Genomic DNA, 18,028 nt, shown 5'->3' with positions numbered 1-18,028 from the left:
AAAACTAGAACAGAAACATCCCTGAAATAATGACACAGTGGGGGCATCAACCATAATACAGATGACTGCCTGCCTTATGGGGCTCTATGTCACCAGTTTCTTTCACTTACATACCTGCGTATACACCTCTCTCTCTCTCTCTCTCTTAATGTTTAATAAGTCATTTCAGTTTGTAGAGCGACTCTTGAGGAGGCTGAGGAGAAGCCCCACGGCATAACAGCCTGTGGGGAGGTGGGAGGCCCACAGGCCATTCTGCTTTCTGAGTTTGGGGTCCAATTTCCCCCCAGGAGCATTGCAGCAACCATGCAAGCTTCTGCTCTAAAGCCTTACTGCAATGGAAAAACGCATCCCAGACTTGGGAAATCTTCATGAGAAAAGTAAAATTGAAACTGATGTATTCCCACGATTTTGCTTTAAACAAATTAGCATTCTCCAGTGAAAAAAACACTTTATTGAGAAATTCTGGACCAGCACTAGTCAGTTCTCCATCTGTAAAATCACCATCCAATTGTGTGCCAGTTTTAAAATGAGCATTTGTTCACGGAAGGCGGATGTACCAGAGAAGAGAGAAGCAAAGTTCACACAAGTACTGCCAAAACACCCTCGCTTATGTTTCTTGGAGACTCAGGACAAAGTATTTTGTCTGTAACTAGAAGAAAAAACTGAGGTGAAGGTTCCCTATAACGAATAGCACAATGGTAGTAATGACTGCAGCTGAAGCAGGAAAACAGACGGTATCAGTGTAGAAAATGAATGGCTGATGGGAACACAGTTATAAACCTCAAAAGAGATAAAAATCAACCACAGAAGTTGATTTACATTGAAGAAGAGGAGGGAGGAAAAAAGACATCTAAGGAGAAAAAATCAGACTTGAAAAATACATACCAATTTAAGAGAGTACATTGGTACTGTGGCTATGCTGTCTGTCTGCTGTGGAATTTCTTTTTCACTAGTGCAGTATCCAAAACTATCTTCCACTGTATTGCAATAATAAAAGCCAGCAGAATTTAAAAATAAAGTAGGATGATCACAGTAGTATCAATGTATCGATCACATAATGTAGCCAAAGAGAAGGAAGAGTAGGGTCAAAGCCCCTAATCTCATTTTCATACAAGCACTCAGCGGCACCCAGCTCAGCGCAAAGAGTTCACGCTAAAGGTCACCATGGTCACATCCAAATGACAAATCACATTTCTATGAATTAACTGCAGCTATAACTGCAAGTATTCAGGATTTCCTCTCTGAATTTTCTATCTCTCCACCACCCTGGAAAAATAAGAAGCCACCTTCAGTATCATCCATGTATATGCACAGTCCATGTTCTCCTTGACATTATTTGAAAGAAAAAACGATTTCGTCAAAGGCGTTCCCTCCACCTACACTCCCTAAGGAGAAAAAAGTCTAGAGAAGGAGAAATTTCTGGATCTTTGGATTTTTACCGACACACTAATCAAAAGTTCATGCTAAAAATCACCCTCTGCCTCTCCCGCTTCTGCCCTCAGCCTCTGCAAGGAGGAGATCTTATGTTGCATGTGTTCAGGGAGAGAAAGCTGCATGCTGTAAAGTAATGTATTTTACTGCGCAAGTGTGCAGGGAAAGAAGGAGATGAATGCCCTGTTCAGGGTTTGCATTACAATGTAGCATGGAGATGGCTCCTGAACCCCACTGCATCAGGGCTACCTAAGGATGGAAGGGCTGCCAGGCTGATGGAACAGCACACTGCCTCCGAGGGGTGCCCTTAAAAAGTTTTACTGGTCTTCTAGGGCTTGACTAATGCCTTCTCTACCCTTGGCTTCATAAAGATTTCTAGAGCGTATCTGAGATTTGACCCTGAATATATGACGTTATTCTTGTTGTGTAATAAGCATCAGTGGTGTCAGGCATATAGAGGCAAATCTGCTCTTTGTTAAGAGAGCTACATGTCAAAATGAGTTTGTAAAACATGCTACAAAAAGGATGAAATGCTGCTTACAATGCAAAGTGCACTGAAATCTACATATTGCTGCAATATTTATTATCAGCCAGAGCGTATTATCTGAGATTAATAAATTATTCTTCATCCATATTATGGTAAGGCATAGCAACTGCCATAAAGCAGCACTGTCACATAAAGAAATTTCACCAAAGTACCCTGCTTGAAATAATGACTTTGTTTATCTGTAACTTTACATTATTGATTGGGTTTGCTGAACTGAAGAGGGACTATGAAGTCATTCCAAAAGAACTACTGAGAAGTCTGGAAGCTCAGCCAACATAAAGCTAGCAGCAAGAAGGCAATTTCCCTGAGAAAAAAATAGTTTTACTTGGTTATTTTACAAATATGCAAGCAAATTACATTCCATTTAAGTAAATAAGAACTAATGCCAAACATGTGGCTCTTTGTGTCTGATTGTCACAATTTTTACTGGTAAGAATTTCTTTCTTGTAAGACTATAGTGGACCTGAAACAAAGCAGCAACACAGGAGGATGCCTTCCAGTTTTAGAGGACATGAAAAGCAAAGCTTTCATATAGACATTCCAGACTGTCCTACGACCCAGCCACATAAGGCTAATTTCCAAGACAACAAGTTTAAAAACGGATGTATTAAAAAAACAGTTCCTCCCCAAACACTGACTAGTTGATTTCCTTCAGCTCGTGGTTAAAACCTTGGCATTGCTAACCCCACCTGGCAGATTTAGGTCCAAGGGAAGATGTCGGACCATTCAGCATCGTCCTGTCACTCCCAGCTTCTGGCACGCTGACTCCCCAGTCAGGCACTGTGGATTGCCTTACCCTCACCTCACACCAGCGATCTGCAGTGCTGACACGTGTGTCCCAGGCAGCTGTCTGCACCGCCTGCAGTCAATGGAGAGGAACAGGCGCTCGTGGGCTTGAGTCTCTCTCTCTCCCTAAATTAGACAGCTAGAATAGGTCAAAAGAATTACCACCTGGACACACCAACTGCTATCTGGCCCGTATGCAGGGAGGTGAGGTAACTAGCTCGGACGCAGATACCTACATTGCAGATGTCTAACTACGCAAGATGAATCCTGAACCCCACCGACAGCACACAGGGAAAGTCAGGAGTGACTCACCAAGGCAATGCCCCACAGCCCCACACATTGCGTGAGGGGCTGCACAGGACCGACCCAAAGCAAATACCTACCACAGGGTATTTGAAATCCCTTTCTGCTCCTGGAGAATAGGCGGCAATAGCAAATATATATATACATACATATATATATTTATAATCCTTATGCAGGACAATTTAAAACATGCCTGAAAACCAACCAGAAAAAGGTCAACTGTTGTCTTGCACCTGCCATCAGCATCTACACACTAGGATTGGTATTTTGATTAACAAAGACAAGATTGCACACAGCAATCTGGTATTGAAGGAAAGGATGCTGCCATCCCTTGGGAGGTGCCATGCTGTACTTCCCAGCCAGTATCCCACAAGAAGAGAAGACTGTCTCTCAGCAAGAAGTTATTTTTTGTTGTTAACTGTACAACTATTCACAAGAGAGAGCTTACAAGCTCACTTAAGAAAGAACACACTCTATGGGACAGTATTCTAGACTCTGAGGTCCAGCCTACCTCACTTAGACACTTGGCTTAGACCTACGCTTTACTGCCTACTGAAGCAGTCTTTCTATGCATGCCCCTACGCTGCCTGGCTATTCAGCAGAACAGTAGGTGCCTTTCCACGTCCTCAGAGGAAATTCCTGTCTGCTAAGTTTAGATGCTGAAATTGAGCACACAGGATCTCCCTTTGGAAGGCTTCAAAGGCACTTTCCTCTCTGCAACAAGGGTACGTAGAATGCGGGCTTTTATTATCGGTGGACGGCTTTGCTAAATGTCTAATATTAAGGTACACGTTAGACGCCTAAATTAAGAATAGGGCCTGCCTGTAAGGCACTATATTATAGACCAGAAAGAAATGGATTGAGTGGAGTCGGTATAATGTGCTAACGTCTCTTTTCGGCTCAGCAGCTGTATGTGTGGGGTCTGTGATTGAGAATGAAGTAAAAAAGAAGACAAACTGCAGATCACAGTCAAATTAGATTTTCCTAATGGGGCTTTTGAAATAAACTAACAGATTACTGTTTAAATAAAACCTGTAACAAGGATGAGTTGATGTTATATTATTAAATTTCTTAATTTAATTCTTAAGCTCCAGAGCCAGCCATGTAATATTCAACAGATTTACAAACTGTGGAATGCATTGTGGAAAAGCTAAAAAAGCTTTTCATGGTTTGACCAAGTCTCTAAGTGGCCAAGCAATATCAATCACAGAGAATAGTATCTGCCTGCCAGTCATATGTTAGAAGTATTTGCTAGCACCCCATGCTTCCTCTTTTCATTAATTAGACAGAACCATTGAGTGCAAAATCACGACAGGTTGTTTTATTTTTCTGGCTTATTATGTGTGCTATAAACTGAGAAAAAAATACTTAGCACTTCAGGGCCTGGTGTTGTAACTAGCGAATTCAAAATATGTGTGCGGCCTGTCTATTCAGCAATAGTGTCACTGGTGAAGAAACTTTCCCTTCCTTTATCACGGTCAGAAGGGGAGCATGCTAATTATGGTGAGAGCCAACGCCTTGCCGTGCCCATAGAGAACTCCCTCTGCTTAAGGGGAATATAGGTTTGAGGTTATTCCGCTTGACTACAAAATGAATTAGTGGATGTGTGGTGAAAACCCCCCAAAAATAGTTCCCCCTCAAACACAGCTTTGTTTCCTCTAAGCAAATAAGACATTGCTTTGGAAATGTCAGCACTTTTGGCTACTAACGGCCAGGAAAACAAAACAAAACTCAGTACTTTTAGGTAAGACATTTAAAAAGCATCTATAATAAATTATGTAATAACAATGTCTAATGGCCTTTATTATATCCCTTCCTATTTAATAACATCCAGAATGCCCATATTTTGAACCACTCAGATAAAGTAATGTGTTTTGTGGGTCTAGCACAGGCTTCAGTGCCTGGAGGCTCTAGTTCTATTTCCAGCTCTGCTTCAGACCTACAGGGTGACCTTTACGCATAACCTCATTTTCCTCACCTATAAAACGGGGATGTTAATACTTATTTACCTCACAGTTGGTTCCCTTCCAGCTGCTACAGTGACTGAGCAAGCTCATGCATCTACAGAATTGCTAATGTTCATAATAAACTTTTTCTTTTTTTAAACAAGCAATACAGACATTACATTAAGAAATTATTTGTCCATTCAGTGAGTAGAAGTACACAGAAAAATAATAGCAATGGAAAAACTGTTCAAAGCCCCTCGCTAATTTCCTTTCAATGACATTGTCCTTCAGCAGAAATGCAGGTAGTTCCTATTTGACAGCAACTAGAAGGAACTTGATGCTGCTTTCAGTCAAGAAAAAATTCCATGGTTTTTGAGTGAAAGTCTAATCCGGTCTCCCTCTGGAGAGGATATAAAAACACTGCAAGCTTTGCAAGTAAATAAAGGGGAAGAAACAATTTCATTTTTAAACTTTACCTAATAATGAGGACGGAGAGAAAGAAAGGAAAAGAGAATCAGAGCGAGACGAGAGATACAGCCATCTCTTCCTAAAGGGAACGAAGCTACACAGAAGAGATGCTGGCAGGTATGCCGGCCCGGAGCTGGGGACACCCCTCCAGTGCTGCCGAGGGCCGGTGCCTCCATCGGCCAGGGAGCACCTCGGCAACACTCCTCTCGCTCTGGGAATGCGATACTTACTCTTGTACTGCTCTGGCTATGGAGAGCGCTGTAGATCCAGTTTCATTAACGCTATCTAAGGTCACATTTGGCAGGTCGTCATCATCACTGTCACTTTTAATTTGTCTGGGAGATAGGCCTCGGGGGTCCATTTGTGCTGGAAAGAGACATATAATGGATTAATATGAGCATGCTGAAATTAATCTCGTCCCAGAACACCATCAGGGTGCACAACACATCCGCTCGCTCGGGCCGGATGGCACCGCTTGTGCTGAGCTTCCCAAATCAGGTGATGGATTCGCAAAGGCATCTCGCGGCGCTACCGCGAGGCGCGAGCATTTCCAGCGGCATGCAGGCGTGCGAACACACACAGGCTACACCAACGCATTCGGCGGACCTGAAATAAAACTGCACATATAATATCATCAAAAACTCAGTTGACCCTCAAGTTACTTATTCTGGACGTCTTCAGAAAGCAAAGAGAAAGGACTATGTCCGCTTTGCACAACACAGCACACTCGAGAGTACATTTTACAGCAAAATTTCAGGAGCAATCTTTGATTTCGACTGTCCATCATGAGATACCAGGCTGGGACCCATGTCACTCGTTAACTAAAAGGTAGGTGTCAAAACCCCCTCAGTTGTATTGATTTCTGACTCAATTCAACACCAGTGTCAACCTCTGAAGGAGCCTTCCCTCCACATTACATGTGGCAAAGCCACTGCATGTAACTTCACACAGGCAACTCACTTTCTGATGTCGGGTAGGCTTAGGCAGATTTTTTTTTTTTAAAGTCACATAGTCTCAGGTCTTACGAACAGCTGAAGACCAAGAATTGCAGGATTGTTTTGTGCACCCACAGCTTATAGTATCCATACTGTACAGCATCCATCCATACTGTATGGCAATGCACTGGGTGCAGGTGCCCAGGCGCTGGCAGCGGGGGCTGCAGGGGCCTCTGTGAGGAGAGGCCAGGGCTGCCCCATGCCGGACACAGCCGGTTCCAGCCGGCTCCAAGGGACCCACCCCAGGGCACGGCTGAGCCCCTCAGCCAAGATGGGGGCACCTCAGGGAAAAGAGGTTTAGGAAAGGGCAAAAAAAATGCCACACAGGCAGAGCGAGGAAGAAAGTGTGAGAAACAGCCCTGCAGACTCCAAGGTGAGAGGGGAAGGAGGGGAGGATGTGCTGCTCCATGGTGGAGCAGAGATTCGCCTTCACCTGAAGAGACCACGCTGGAGCAGGGGAACCGCATGAGGAGAAGGAACAGCAGAGAGGAGCTGTTATGGACTGACCAGAGCTCCCATTCCTCGTCCCCGTGAATGAAGGACTGAAGTTGAGCCCGGGAAAAAGGGGATGGGGGGTTGGTCCTTACCATCCTAATCTACTTTTAATTGGCAATAAATTAAATTAATTTTCCCCAAGTCAAGTTTGTTTTGCCCGTGACAGTAATTGGTGAGTGATCTCCCTGTCTTTATCTCAACCCATGAGCTCTTCCACCTTATTTTCTCCCCTTGTCCCATTGAGGAGAGAGAGTGTGAGAGCAGCTGGGTGGGTGTCTGGCAGCCAGCCAAGATCAACCTACCGGAGTTATGTTTTGTGCCAAAAAGAGATGGGAAAGGAAAGGAGAGCAGAAAGGTAGGCTACCTGCCTTCCCTCTTATCCTGGCTGCTGCCCTCCAAAGAGAAGTAAGCACAACCCGCATATGGGCAGGGGCAGGAAACTAAGAGATGGGTGTGAGGGGGACTATGGGGCACAAGTGTGACCTGGGATAGACCTGAGAAGAACTGGGGGTTGCTTGTGTCAGGGGACAGACCCAGAGACAAACTTTGGAGGTGATGTAAAGAAAGAGACATTCCTCCTCACCCATGAAATACCACATAGGATTAGTAAGTGCAGAGAGACACTGAAAGCAGCTGGAGTAGAGCAAAACTGGAGAGACGCCTGACCCTGCAAGGGAGGAGCGGGAAGGGGAAGACAGGCAAAGAGATTTGTTTAAATATGTGTTTGTTTTGTTTGGCCAGATGAAATAGGGGTATCCAAGATTATTTATTTAAAAAGCTAACTGTTGAGTTTGTTAGCTTGAGCTCTCCTGTACTGCAGCATCAGAGATAGGAGACTTTCTGGGTCTTGCGACGTGCTTTTCAAGAAAGGTAGCTGTCATCCCTACTCAGCTCTGGCTAACCACAGCCCTGGACAACAGGTATCAAAGGCTCCCTTTAGAGATCATGAACAGTTCAGCGGGCCTATGGCTAGACAGCAGCTCCAAAAGTCACAGTTTCTTACGTTTCCGTTTTCACTGACTCTAGAAAAGGGTGTGAGTTACACTGAAGAATGGGAGGGCTGTAGATACTCCAGGAGCTGTGCAGCCATAAAAGTAGCACTGATGGATAGCTGGGCTACCGAAAAGAAATGGGTGATGACTCAAGGGAAAGTTGGGAAAGATTTGGGAAAGATTTGTGAAAGATTTTGGGAAAGAGGTAAAGATTCGATTTCCAAATGAGTGATGACTCAAGGGAAAGTTGGTCTTAAATTTTAAATTATGTCTTAGATGTGAACCACCTCTGAGTAAAAGAACAGTGAGTAATTATAACTACCCTTCAGCTGCAATTTTTATGTTAAAGAACCTCATAAAGAAAATACTATTAAAATATGTTCAGTAAACTAATGCAACAAACCCTTGTGGAAGCACAGTGCATTTACAGATGCACAGTGTGACTTCTATTAGCTTTCTACTAGCACAGTTTAGGTGCCTCAGTAATACTGGCTGCATTTGGACTCCTCATTATTTTTTCATGTGTGGTAAAGAAAACACCTTTTGCTTATCAAAGCAAAGACTGTTGACAACGAACAATGACCTTCATGAGACAAATGTACAGCAACTCAGAAATTGTTCAAAACATTTGTTTTGGGTAGAATGAGCACCATTCTGACCGTGCTTCTTAAAATCACGACTTACACATGATGGTATTCAACGTGTACCTGAGCATTAGGGATAATCTAGTATTTAATTTAAGAGCAACTGAACCATCTGGTCAGCTGATTTATCCCCAGAAAACTATTTGGAAAGAAGTGCTATTTCTGAGGATGCCTTGTTCCCTAATGTTCCTTCTTAAAAGCAACTTTAAGTATGAGATTATTACTATTTCATTACTTCTTCAGTTTTTCTTAAAGTGAAACTCGTTACAAGAAGTTATATGTCTGTATCTGCCCAATATTTAAATGCCGCTACACGTGATGCTTTTGGGAAAGCTAGTGTTTGTAAATAAAATTAATATTGTAACAAAAAAACCTATGTATGCGACACTTTGTATTAACGGTGGCTTAATCTGATTTACACTACAGCAAAAGTTTTAAGTAGCTAGCTCAGAAACTTTCTTACTGTTTAAAACTAAGCCCAACTTGAAATCATGGAAGTTGTTACATAATTTAGTCTGTAATACAGTTATTATACACGAATTTTGATCACTTAAGTGTCAATACACCTACATACAAAGACACAGTATAAATGTATATGCAAAATCTGACATACTTTTTTTCCTTCTAAGACACGCTGTTTCATTATTATTTCAGATTGCCAGCTCTTAAGATATTATTGAGACTCCTATGATATTTGGTGCTGGTTTTAGATTACCAGGGGAATGTGCTAGGATGAAAACTCTCAGGTACATTAAAACGCAACCTTCTTTTTGTTTCTGCTCGACAAGGTAAATCCTACTCTGTATACTCCTAACATAGCCACGAAGTTGCCAATGGGGTTGCGCTTTTGCACCTAGGGATAATTTGGCTCACTGGGCACGGTTTGCCCCACCAGAGGCCAACGTTTGAGCACATCACGAGGTGCTGTGACACTTGAGCATGGTGAGAACAAAAGGCAAGGAACAGAAACGTATCAGTGGGCAAATTTAAAGGCAATTTGGGCAATTCAAGGACATTTTTTGTTGTATTTTTGCAGTGCACCTAACTAAAGATGATAATTAAATTAGAGAGTGATGTAGGGATTATTCCCTTATTTTTTAATGTCGGCCCACATATACACCCTTTTTTAGTCCCCTCCTCCATTTGTGACCTCTTCTCAGACTTGGGTGGCCAAGGCGGTGGGGAGCTGAGGTGACTAAGCAGGAGGCTGAACTTTGCTGCTGCCAGCTGGTGTAAACTGCCCTGTTTTCTCATCAGCATGGCTGCAGCTGCTGCGGGGAAAAACAGCCTTTAAAGCATTCTCCTCCCCCAGACGAGCCATGTGAATAACCAACTGGCCGAAAGCCTAACAGATATCTCCTCCTCACCGCTCACTACAGTGTGCAAACTGCAGTACAGGATTTTTATACATTCAGAGTTCATGACTCCTACTTATGTCAACAGCTTTAACTTTCTCTTGGACATCTAAGAACAACTGTCCAACTGCTGGCACCAAGGTTTATAAATACCAGCGGCAGTTCATAAACACTGAATTAAGAGTAATTATTGGCCTAACGAACATCAAACTGGAAAGAATTAAGAGATGCAGGCAAGAGATAATTTAGCAAATGAGATGAAAAAGATGGAGGACAAGTGAGTAATGGAATGCAATTGGCAAGCAAGGTGGAGGAGAGCCCACAAAACATGCCAGGGCATTTTAACCTCCCTTCATGCTGTGCCGTGCTCTGACAACCAAGCTTTTCCTTCAACTTAGGACCACAAGTCCAGAAGGGACACGGCTGGGTCACTGAATCGAGTCCTCCCTATCACAGGCAGACACATTTCATTAATAAAGCTCAGGCCTTAAAAATGAGCTGGTTTTCTTGCCCTTGCTACTCCTCCTGAAAGGCAAGATTTGTCCGACAGAGCTATCCGGTGGTTTTGTGAAGTGTGAATAAGGCTAAGGCAAGGCAAGCAAAAAGAAACGAGTCAGCGACTGCTTTCGTGGGACAAAGGTGTCATTGAAAGAGCGCACAGGAGCTACAGAAGCAAGCTGTTAGCACTCCATGCTGAAAAGACTGGCGAGCCAGGGGAGTTATTTAAGAACGTCTGCAAGTGCTGAAGGCTGCAAGCGGCCACGTCGCTTTCCATCCTTGTTAGCTTCAAGAAACAATGATTCTTTTTGCTAACAAAAGTACAGAGAATTGCTCTTGATGCATGTACATACATGCAACCACTTCTCAATGGCCCCTTTGCCAAACTGTACCAAAAAGGAGTTTCCCTTTGGGCAGTACGAGTGAAGTCACTCTCTGCACTTGTTTTCAGGTAAGATGTGCAAATGGGTCTCACGTAAGGCACATACCAGCCTGTAAATACTCCAGAACTTGGTCTACCGTCATTAATATTGTATCTGCCAACTGTCAGTTGCCAGTAGGAAAAAACCTGATCTGGATCAGATACAAGCTTTCTTCTACTTCTATTGAACTAAACAGTTCTTGGCTTTAAAATTTATGCTGGCTGTGGGGGCCAAACAATACCTGATCCCATTTCTCAGGACAAAATTGCCCCTTCTACAATGCTGGAACAGATTTAAACTTGCACAGCAGCTTTCTAATGAGCACTGATTGAATTTGTGCTTTCTGGCACCTGGCTGCATCGAGTACAGGATTAGCCATGTCATGGAAGCAAAATCCCCGGGAAGCATCCAGCATGCTGGCTGCTAAGGGCAGATGAACCCCTCGAAACAGGATGCAGCCTCCACCTTCCCAGGGGAATAACGTGAGCACAGGGCCATGCCATCAGGGTATTTTTGTCCTTCTCCACTCTCTAAACTGGTGTTCCTGTCCACATCTCTTGGGAAGGGAGGGCTGCGGATTTAAGTCCTAGGCTGACGAGAGCCCAGCGTGCCTCCTCTCACTTCTCACACAGGTAGCTGGTGTTACTAGGCTGTTGGGTAAATGCTATCCCCCGTCTGTCATATTCAGGCTCCTCCTGAGTATGTCCTAATGGCTTTGCTTCTTTCCAGCGATTATTTAGGGATATGCAGCTCAAGTGCTCTGCCCTGGCTGGGCAAGGCCAAGCGCCATCAGAAATCCTGCACTTGGATGCCTGTAGGTGGCCTGAATCTGGGCCCTTCTCGGTGTGAAAAGGGCCATACACTAACATACTGCTATCACCGCTGGCAGCTTTCAGTTACCGCAACCTGATTTATTTTCTCCGGTCACATTTCCTGTGCGTGAAAGGGATGAAAACTCATCCCATCAGTAGGCTCACGAAGATCCACTAGAAGTAATTTCACGTCTACAATCTTTGATTTAAAGGCAAATATGAGCCCCTTGGGTTAAAGATGAATGAAATATTTAAGAGCAGGAGAAAACTAAGTAACAATCAGGAGTTTTGCCTCTCTTTATAGCTAAGCCACGTAGTAATAACTAATGCCGAAATGACTCATTATGAGATGATGCTCGCTGGTGTGAAAGCAGAGAGAGAAAATGTCAGCATCCTGAAATACTGAAGACTCTGACTCACTTTATCTTAAAACCTCAGTTTTCTGCATTAAATTAACTTCTCTGCTAATAACTTTGTAAACATACATATGTGTAGGCCTGCTGATACACCACATCATAATAAAAACTGAATCATGCCTAGTTGCTGTCTTAAAATAATTAAAAGTCTATTTCTGCTTTTTGAAAGGATTTCCAAATCCAGAGTCTGTTTGCTTTTGTTTCACATATTAAACTCCCCACCCTGCTTTCTCTGAAGGATGCCTAATATTCAACCCACTAATCAAAATGATTGCTCGTGACAGGATTTCCAAGTGTCCCTGAGATCCACCCACTGGACTTGCCAGCCACAAGCAGGGTTACACAGGTCTGCAGCGGAGACGGTAACGCCAAGGCCCGTGCTTGGTGAGACGTTAGCCTGGATGGTGGGGAGGCCCCTCTTGGCTTGCTAGCGCTGATCCACACCCAGGTGACGTGTTTGCTCTTGCAAACATAGCCACAGATTTTTATTGCAATGGAAGTTTAAATTAAGCAGAAACGTGAGGTACCTCAAATAAGCCAGAAAGAGTCATGCTTGCTGTTGCCAAATGTCTTTCTTAGAAACTCCTCTCCAGTTGCTTCTAGTGCATGCTGGCGTACAGCAGCTAAAAGAAGATTATCTCTAGCTGTAAGCAACAGTTGCTTTGCACTAACTTCCATTAGGAATGGAAAACCAAATACTACTCAACGACCCAAAAATTGCACTTGCAAGAATCTCATTAGTACTGCTGTTACACACATGTGTGTCCATGTGTCTGCAGAGCTGGAAGGACTGAAGTAACACAGCAACATTTGCTGCCAAACTCCCAGAAGGACGGTATTGGAAAACATGGTTAAGAAAATTATATGGCACTCGTGCTTTAGCACAATATGCTACAAACTGCCAGTGTCAGAAACACGGTGAAAGATGTAGTTTGAACCTAATAAGAATAATCTGCCACTCACAATGACCCCACGACCCAATGGCACCTAACTGTACACTTCCATCAGCCCCCATCCCCTCAGAGCCCTGGACATCAGGAGCTGGGTGACACTGGGAAGGAGGGAAGAGCCTCTCACCTCCTGTCTTCAGGCACCTGCATTGCTAATACAACTGCCCCAACCCTTCCATAGAGCCAGCGGAGGCAGATGGGTGCCTTCAGGGGTGCTGAGCCCACCCGCCTCTGCGGACTGCACGGGGAATTTGGTGCTGTGAGCCCCCCTCCCTTCTCTCGCCAGGTGCTGGGGTAGCGGCCCTGGCAGAGGAAGGTGGCTCAGTGCCGTTGAGCCACTGCAGACCCACTCCTTGCTGGGAAGGGGAGGAGAGGAGCCTTTGCCATGCGACTCTGTCATGCCTTGGTTTTCTGGGAAAGGAGCAAAAGCGTCTGGGGGATCTCAGTAAGCGCCTGAAGATGGAAAAACAGCAACAGTACTGCACAGCCTCACTTGCTCTTGCTCTCTCCCCGCCTGCCACCGTTCGCTTAATGCCACAGAGGTGTCTCGGTCCCCAGCAGCAATGCTGAAGAAAATGATCTTTGGCCTCAGGGCCCTAATGGGCAAATTTGAAAGAGGAGTAATTCACAGGGGGACACAGTAATCATCATTAAAACCAATAATCTGCCAACAGTTATGAACATTGTAGTGTCTAAACCATACCTTTGGTCTCTACATTTGGCGTACGACACAGTTCAAAAATTTCAGTTTCTTGCTGAAATACTGCAAGAAGGAAACTGCTGGCCAACAGTGACTTCTTTTGCTCTTCCTTAAACTGCCACTGTTTCAAATACCTCTGATAAAAAAACACATCTGGATGGACCAAATGCCAAGTAGAGGGACAAACTCATCTCCGTCCTTCTCGGTTACTCTTGGAAAATACTTTTTACAACTGTGCAACCCCAGCCTCATGCTGTAACTTGACATCTGTCTCCAGACCACAAGTGGACACGAGCGAACATCCCTCTTCTTGGCAGGTTTACAGAGAACAGGAGCCCTACACCGAGTCCCCCAGCAGGAGAACGCCAAAGGACAAAATCACAGACGCCACTGCGCATTTTGAATGGTGGGAGCAACACTTCCCGATGCAGATGTACACGAGCTATTTGAAACGAAGCTCTCGGAGATTAAGTGTTATACTCGGGTTTACTTAATGTGTTTTAGGAAACCAAATCCTGGCTTTATGGACCTAACAAATGTGCTCGTTGTGGGAATGATGGCATTCATGATTTTCTCCTCCTAAGCTGGTCCCTACTATATGAAGCACATATATGGCATTTTTCTTCCTATTTAAAGCTCATCATAAGCACTTTATGCGTTGGAAAACGCCCTGAGCGCACCTATCAGATTTTCAATCAAAACAGCTTGGTGTCTGGCAGGGGCAGCAGAATTGGTCGATTTATTTCATAAAACTTTATGTACAAAGCAGCAGTATCCATGAACTTAATGGTCAGAATATAGAGTCTACGGGGTAATTTTTATTACAATTTATAGCAAGATTACCCATACTCCACAGTTTTTGGATTTTATTGAGATTTTATGGGACTATATGGCTAGAGCAGTTAACTGCACCCAGCATAGCTATGGTTCACAGAGAATGGGAACTGGCATGGAACACACGGTGTAACTAATCTACCAGAGGATATTAATTGCTATGATCCAATCAAAGGCAATATTTAAAATCATTTCACCAGTCAAATAGTTTGCCACAAACCTGTGAAAGAATAGCTGTGTGGAGAAATACAGAGGCGAGAGTGATTGCATGGATGTAATATATGCACATATTTAAGCATCTCTGTCATTGGTTTGTATACATAAACATAGAACACTTTTTTTTTAAGCAAAGGACTTTCCTCTTTCTAAGCTATTTGAATGCCACGAGACCTCATCTACACAAAAAACAAAGTACTGAGACTACTGAGATTTATATCTCACTGAGCATCCAATATACAAATACTCTATCACCAAATGTAAACAGGGAAAACAATAAGGACAGAGTATATTTATTAATAAATAAAATATTGCAAAGCCACTACAAAACAGTAGCAGATTGCAATTTACACACTGCAACAGTCTAGAGATATTTTAGACACCAGAAAGTTTCCAGCAGGTTGGTCCAAGGCACAATAAAACCCAAGGCAGGGATAAAATAAATGAGAAGTTTTATGCATGCGTTTCCACTGCATCCAAATTTGTGGGATAAAAGCAACTAGATCAAAGCTCAGCCCTGGTGGGAGTACAGAGCTGAAGGACCAGAGGCATTCTTCACGTGGAAGAGAAGGAACTAACAGCTTCCAAAAGGTGCAGGAACTCAGGATATGTCGAAATGGACTTCCTCATCCTCCTTATGCTGGGCTTCAGAAATAAAGTTGGAATACACATCTACCTCATTCCTTTCCCCAAACCTGCTCCTAGTTAAAAACATACATGATGTTAAATCCACTGTTGATAAATCTTAGAAGAGCATGTGCTTCCATAGTGGAAAAACCTAAGCATGTCACTACTGAGTCACCAGAAATAGGACTTTTCTGGAGATTTAAGTAGAAGACTGCTTATGGGACTCTCCATAGTCAACTCAAGCTACTTTGTCTTCAGGCAACCTCCTTCTCAATTTCAAATACCGCAGCATATCTTGTAACCTGTGTTTTAACTCTCCATTCTGGCAAGAATTACTATTTACTCTAGTTCTTAAATATACACACCATCTCCAGTAACACAGGTCCCACCCTGAACGCAAGCCTCTCCTCTGCCTGCTTCTCTTCTTGGCTAGCCATTGCCAACCTGCTTCTCCTTTCCAAGAACCACTAATATTTCTTCCAGACAAACCAAGCAGACGGGGGAAAGAGATTCAACATTTTGGGGGGCAGGAGGTGGAGGTGGACAGGTTGCAATACGTACAGCCACAAAAGATTTTTGTGCATAACAACAAAAAAATTACAGCTGAAGTAGAAACTCTCGGCCTTAATGCAACTCAAATCCAAAATAACCATCTACTAAAATGTAGAAAGAATAATGGCTTCACATGAAATAAAAAAGGCAACACTACTGGTTTTAATTAAGAGTCTCTTCCATAGCATAATTTATACAAACAGACCATATAATCTGACCTTTAAACATATGGAATGGTTCTCTAAATTTCTAACTTTGTACTACAAATTGTGTTTACTTTTGTGGAATAAGCTTTACAGTAGGCAGAAATAACAGGCTGTACTTTAAAAAAAAAACAAGGGCAGTGGATAATGTAATCTAGTGGTATTACCTGTTCTAAATCACAGAAAAATCTGTAGCAAAAGGTACAGCATTTACTACTTGTTAATGTATCCACAGTGAGGAATATGGCATGTGTACACTGTGAAAAGACACAATCTGTATCTTTCTGTTAGGTCTATACACATAGTAACATAAAAATAGTCCACGCCAATGTCATTACGGATATTTATGTACACGAGAAGCAGATGAAGTTCCGTTGGCAATTTTGAATTTACAATGTTCTGACCACTGGATTTTGCAAGTGGTTGTGTCTTCTGAAAACTTTAAAACGCAGATGAGTGAGAACCCAAAAACTTGAACCCAAAAACCCAAACCCAAAAGCCCAGAAATATCAAAGTTGCACAGGTCCTTGGTGCACCATCATCAGGAGGAAGCTTCTAAAAGGCCCTTCAATGAATGGAGTAACTCTTCTGAACTACAGAAAACAATTTTTAAGGATATTATCTTTGGCAAAACCTGCTGCTAGAGGGACATGATTTGCCAGTAGTATTCATGGATATCTCCTGAAAGCAAAGCAGTGGAAAGACTCAGGCTAATGGGACCAGAGTTTGTAGGGGAACATGTTGCTGCCATGGCGGGCCCTTTCACTCCCGCCTGTCCAAGCCTCTCCTTGTTCCCCTTTCCCCTGCCCAGATCTCTTTTCTACCCTCCTTTTGCTTCTTCCTTCTCCCTGTCTCCAACCCTTTCCCACTTTTCCTCCTGAACATGTTCACACATCCATAGCCATCTCACTACCTCTCCTTTCCTCCCCTCCTCCACTCCCATCCTGCCCCTCTCCACACTGCCCAGCCCCTTCCAACCTCCTCCTTGCCTTTTCCCAGCCACAATTTTTTTTGCTTTACCCTTTAAGGGGACTCGTATTTTCTCAGATCTCCAAACTTGGATTGGTTTCCACAAGTGCTTATAAAGACAAAAAAAAGGACAATGGTCCGAACCGAACTTGAGTTCACGGCACAAAACCACAGAGGTTCTAGAGTTTTTCACCAAAAAAAGCTGGAATAAATTTTTCAACATGGAAAATGTTATGTTTTTTTCTCTGCACTCAGTCTCAGGAAGAGTGGAATAGTTTTTTCTTGAAACTTTCCTCAAAAAGAAAGAAAAAAAGAAAAAAGAAATAGCCTGAGTCAGACATGCGGCATGGAAAATGTTAGCCTAAATGGTTAACATATAGACAGACTTTGGGCAACTGAAGACAGGGTTTTAAGGGAAACCATCAGGCAGCCTTACCCATAGGTGCTGCTACCTGCTGTGCCTCTAATTACACCTTTTAGCAATCCTCGCCATTGCCGAACAGGGAGAAAAAAAGGCGAGGAAAGAGTTTTTCATGGGATTTTAATGCTCTGGAATACTTTAATGTATAATAACGTTTAGTGGTCACCACCTACTCCGTGCAGGAAAAAATCTCCAAGTGCTTTTTAAGGCTTTGGATGACAAGACAACAGTGGTGACCACTGAAGGAACGGAACTTCGTCTCCTTGCCATGTTGTAGGGGGTGGCAGAGGGTGCAGCCCGGCCCCGCGGTGCCCACAGGGACTTGTGCCTGGCTCTCGTCCCCTCTGTGCCCCAACAGCCCTAACACATTACTACGCTTTGTGCATATGAAATAACACGAGGATTAGGTTGTAGAGGGCACCTTGCACGGCTGGGCTGGCGATGAG

The 18,028-nt window shown here is 43.5% G+C and overlaps 1 protein-coding gene across 23 annotated transcripts in view; it reads right to left on the bottom strand.

The window, feature by feature from the left end:
* The window catches only part of KLF12 (KLF transcription factor 12), a 258,752-nt gene that overhangs the window by 81,614 nt on the left and 159,110 nt on the right, over positions 1-18,028 (bottom strand). For all 23 annotated transcript variants that reach the window (XM_072850068.1, XM_072850073.1, XM_072850064.1 and 20 more), the window contains one exon: positions 5,712-5,847. In XM_072850068.1, coding sequence (XP_072706169.1) covers positions 5,712-5,847 — 136 coding nt within the window. The remainder of the gene's footprint in view (positions 1-5,711; positions 5,848-18,028) is intronic.

The sequence above is a fragment of the Ciconia boyciana genome, chromosome 1 (genome assembly GCF_034638445.1).
Source record: "Ciconia boyciana chromosome 1, ASM3463844v1, whole genome shotgun sequence".
Lineage (NCBI taxonomy): Eukaryota > Metazoa > Chordata > Aves > Ciconiiformes > Ciconiidae > Ciconia > Ciconia boyciana.
The sequence above is the reverse complement of the archived record's forward strand: the minus strand, read 5'-3'. Positions and strand labels throughout refer to the sequence as shown.